The following is a 3,269-nucleotide window of genomic DNA, read 5'->3' as shown; positions in this document are numbered from 1 at the left end:
AGCTGGATTTCATGTTTTTCTGATACGTACTTCCTTCCAACTATTTTTTTAGCACTTTTAAATATTATTCCATGATAAGATGCTCCAGGCTTGTCCCTCTTTCATTCTTACTAATACAAGCTTTGTTGTCCTGCACTTGAAGTAGAGCAATAGCCTCCTGTGTGATCTTGCTGTTCTATATTCTTCCTGTAGTTGGGTGGCTGAGGTGGGATGATTGCTTGAGCCTAGGAGTTTGAGGACAGCCTGGGCATCATGGTGAGATCTATCTCTATAGAAAAGAAAGAAAAAAGAAAGAATAAAGTAATAGTTACTTTTCATTAAGTGTACAGCATACATCAGTCTTCTAAGCACTTAGTATGGTTAGCAAAAGACAATGAACTCTGCAGGAGAAAAAGGAAGAGCTTTATTTTCTATCAAAAGTAATCTGTGGATTGGGAAGGCACAGCTTTCAGTACAAGTGAAAGTGTGATCTCTGAAGAACAAAGGGAGGATTTGGCTTAAGGGAAAGTTCTCACCCATGTTCTCAATCAGGTCCATTTATGCAAATGAAGGATACAGACTTCATCAGTTCTGATTGATTGAAATACTTGAGCCCTGATCAGGTGATTTCCAAGACCAAAGCCAGAAGTCTGCCAGATGTTTCTTTCAAATGGCCAGTGGGCAGGGGGTGTTTTCAAGCCACAGTTTATCTTCGCAGTGGCTTGACTCTATTGTAGAAAGGGACATCCTGTGACACTTTTACAACATCTTTACAAGAACACAAGATATGTGATATTTCCCTTACCCAGCCATGGCCAGTTGGTTGTGTTTTAACTTTGAGCACATCAGTTAGCCATGGGAAGTTCATTTTGTCTGTCAGCCAGGGGTATATTTTAACAATATGAACTGTCTCATTTAATTCTCACCACAACCCTATGAAGTAAATACTGTTATTTTCTCTATATTTGAGGTGAGAAGACTATGAATCAAAGAGGTTAAATAATCAACTCAATTCACACAAGCTAATATAAGGCAAAATTGAGATTACAGTCTTGGAAGTTTGACTCTGGAAACAGTGCTATATGCCACTATGCAATTCTTATGCCCTCACTACCCTTCCTCCCCTCACTGCAATTTTTTTGTAACATTAATGATTTTATTTATTCAGGGTAATCCTGGTCGGCCGGGTCTCAATGGAATGAAAGGAGATCCTGGTCTCCCTGGTGTTCCAGGATTCCCAGGTATTTGAAGGGATTTTTGTGGTTTCCCTTTATATTAAACTCCTCTGGGACAAGATAGCCATTTTCTGATTTGACTGGGTAAAGGTTGTAGCCCTGTTGCTTTGCCATGAAACTGTATGTACCTTCTATGTAGGCATGAAAGGACCCAGTGGAATACCTGGATCAGCTGGTCCTGAAGGGGAACCGGGACTTACCGGTCCTCCAGGTAAGACTTGTTCCTGAAGATAGTTATACCTGATACTTAGATGCTTTAAAGAATTTGAAAGTTTTCATTCTGTCTTTCAGCCAGACCTTTGGAGGCTAAGTCCCCAACAACTGAGGGAAAATAAGCAAGGCTCTCCCTTTATTTACTAATCTCTATTTTATTAACATAATATTGATAGCAGACCTTTTAAAGTTAAGATAGATACAGGATCAACAAAAATACTTCCTTGACATTAGCTTCTATACTAACTTCCCCAAATTTAATTGAACAGATCACAAGAGCAAGTCACATATGAATTTTTAAAAATATTTTTGATATTAAAATAGTTCATTTTGCTAAGAGGCTTATAGAAGCTTCTTATAAATTGAGAAATAGGGAATCTGCTAAATTCCCCTAGTAGATCAAAGGGTCCCTTGACAAGCACAGCAAGCAAAAACTGCAAATGATGTTGGAGTCAGAATGGATGTGTAAGTAAAATTGTCTTCCCCTGACACCAGTGTTCACAGATTTATAATGGATGAGACTTTCTAGTAAGTGAGTAACATTCAAAGTTTGAAAAGAGGGTTGATATGCCTACTTTTACACTAACCCTAATAAATTATTTTCAATTGAAAGTTATTTTCAATTTTAGTTTTCCTAAACAGATTTCTGTTAGATATGGCAGCAATTCAAAAACTGGTTTCTCTCACACCAATTCTTGTCCTGAACTTAGATCACTTTGGCTTCCATTTCTTGTAACCTTTATCTTTCCCTTCAAATTTGTGTGTTTTGCCTCATAGGTCCTCCTGGATTACCTGGTCCTTCAGGACAGAGTATCATAATCAAAGGAGATGCTGGTCCTCCAGGAATCCCTGGACAACCTGGGTTGAAAGGTCTACCAGGACCCCAAGGACCTCAAGGTTTACCAGGTACCGATGCAGATCATCTTTATTATTATTACTATACTTTTAATTTCTGGGATACATGTGCAGAAAGTACAGGTTTGTTACATAGGTATACATGTGCCATGGTGGTTTGCTGCACCCATCAACCCGTCATCTACATTAGGTATTTCTCCTAATGCTATGCCTCACCTAAACCCCCATCCCCTGACAGGCCCAGGTGTGTGATGGTCCCCTCCCTGTGTCCATGTGTTCTCATTGTTCAGATCCCACTTAGGAGTGAGAACATGTGGTGTTTGGTTTTCTGTTCCTGTATTAGTTTGCTGAGAATGATGGTTTCCAGCTTCATCCGTGTCCCTACAAAGGACATGAACTCATCCTTTTTTTATGGCTGCATAGTATTCCATGGTGTGTATGTGACACATTTTCTTTATCCAGTCTTATCATTGATGGGCATTTGGACTGGTTCCAAGTCTTTGCTATTGTGAACAGTGCTTCAATAAGCATATGTGGGCATGTGTCTTTATAGTAGAATAATTTATAATCCTTTGGGTATATACCAAAATGAGATTGCTGGGTCAAATGGTATTTCTGGTTCTAGATCCTTGAGGAATCGCCGCACTGTCTTCCACAATGGTTGAACTAATTTACACTCCCACCAATAGTGTAAAAGCATTCCTATCTCTCCACATCTTCTCCAGCATCTCTTGTTTCCTGACTTTTTAATGATCACCATTCTAAATGGCGTGAGATAGTATCTCATGGTGGATTTGATTTGCATTTCTCTAGTGACCAGTGATGATAAGCTTTTTTTCATATGTTTGTTGGCCTCATAAATGTCTTCTTTTGAGAAGTGTCTGTTCATATCCTTTGCCCACTTTTAGATGGGGTTGTGGTTGTTTTTTTCTGGTAAATTTGTTTAAGTTCCTTGTAGATTCTGGATATCAGCCCTTTGTCAGACGG

General features: G+C 39.1%; 1 protein-coding gene across 1 annotated transcript in view; it reads left to right on the top strand.

Annotated features, from left to right (window-relative positions):
* The first annotated feature begins 1,142 nt into the window (after window positions 1-1,142).
* LOC108541576 (collagen alpha-5(IV) chain) overlaps window positions 1,143-3,269 on the top strand; it is a 22,226-nt gene continuing 20,099 nt past the window's right edge. The window contains exons 1-3 of the mRNA XM_017891112.1: window positions 1,143-1,220; window positions 1,354-1,425; window positions 2,205-2,333. Coding sequence (XP_017746601.1) covers window positions 1,178-1,220; window positions 1,354-1,425; window positions 2,205-2,333 — 244 coding nt within the window. The 5' untranslated portion in view covers window positions 1,143-1,177. The remainder of the gene's footprint in view (window positions 1,221-1,353; window positions 1,426-2,204; window positions 2,334-3,269) is intronic.

This window comes from Rhinopithecus bieti, unplaced genomic scaffold (genome assembly GCF_001698545.2).
Source record: "Rhinopithecus bieti isolate Rb0 unplaced genomic scaffold, ASM169854v2 scaffold_20887, whole genome shotgun sequence".
Classification (NCBI taxonomy): Eukaryota; Metazoa; Chordata; class Mammalia; order Primates; family Cercopithecidae; genus Rhinopithecus; species Rhinopithecus bieti.
This window is presented reverse-complemented; position numbering and strand designations above follow the sequence as displayed.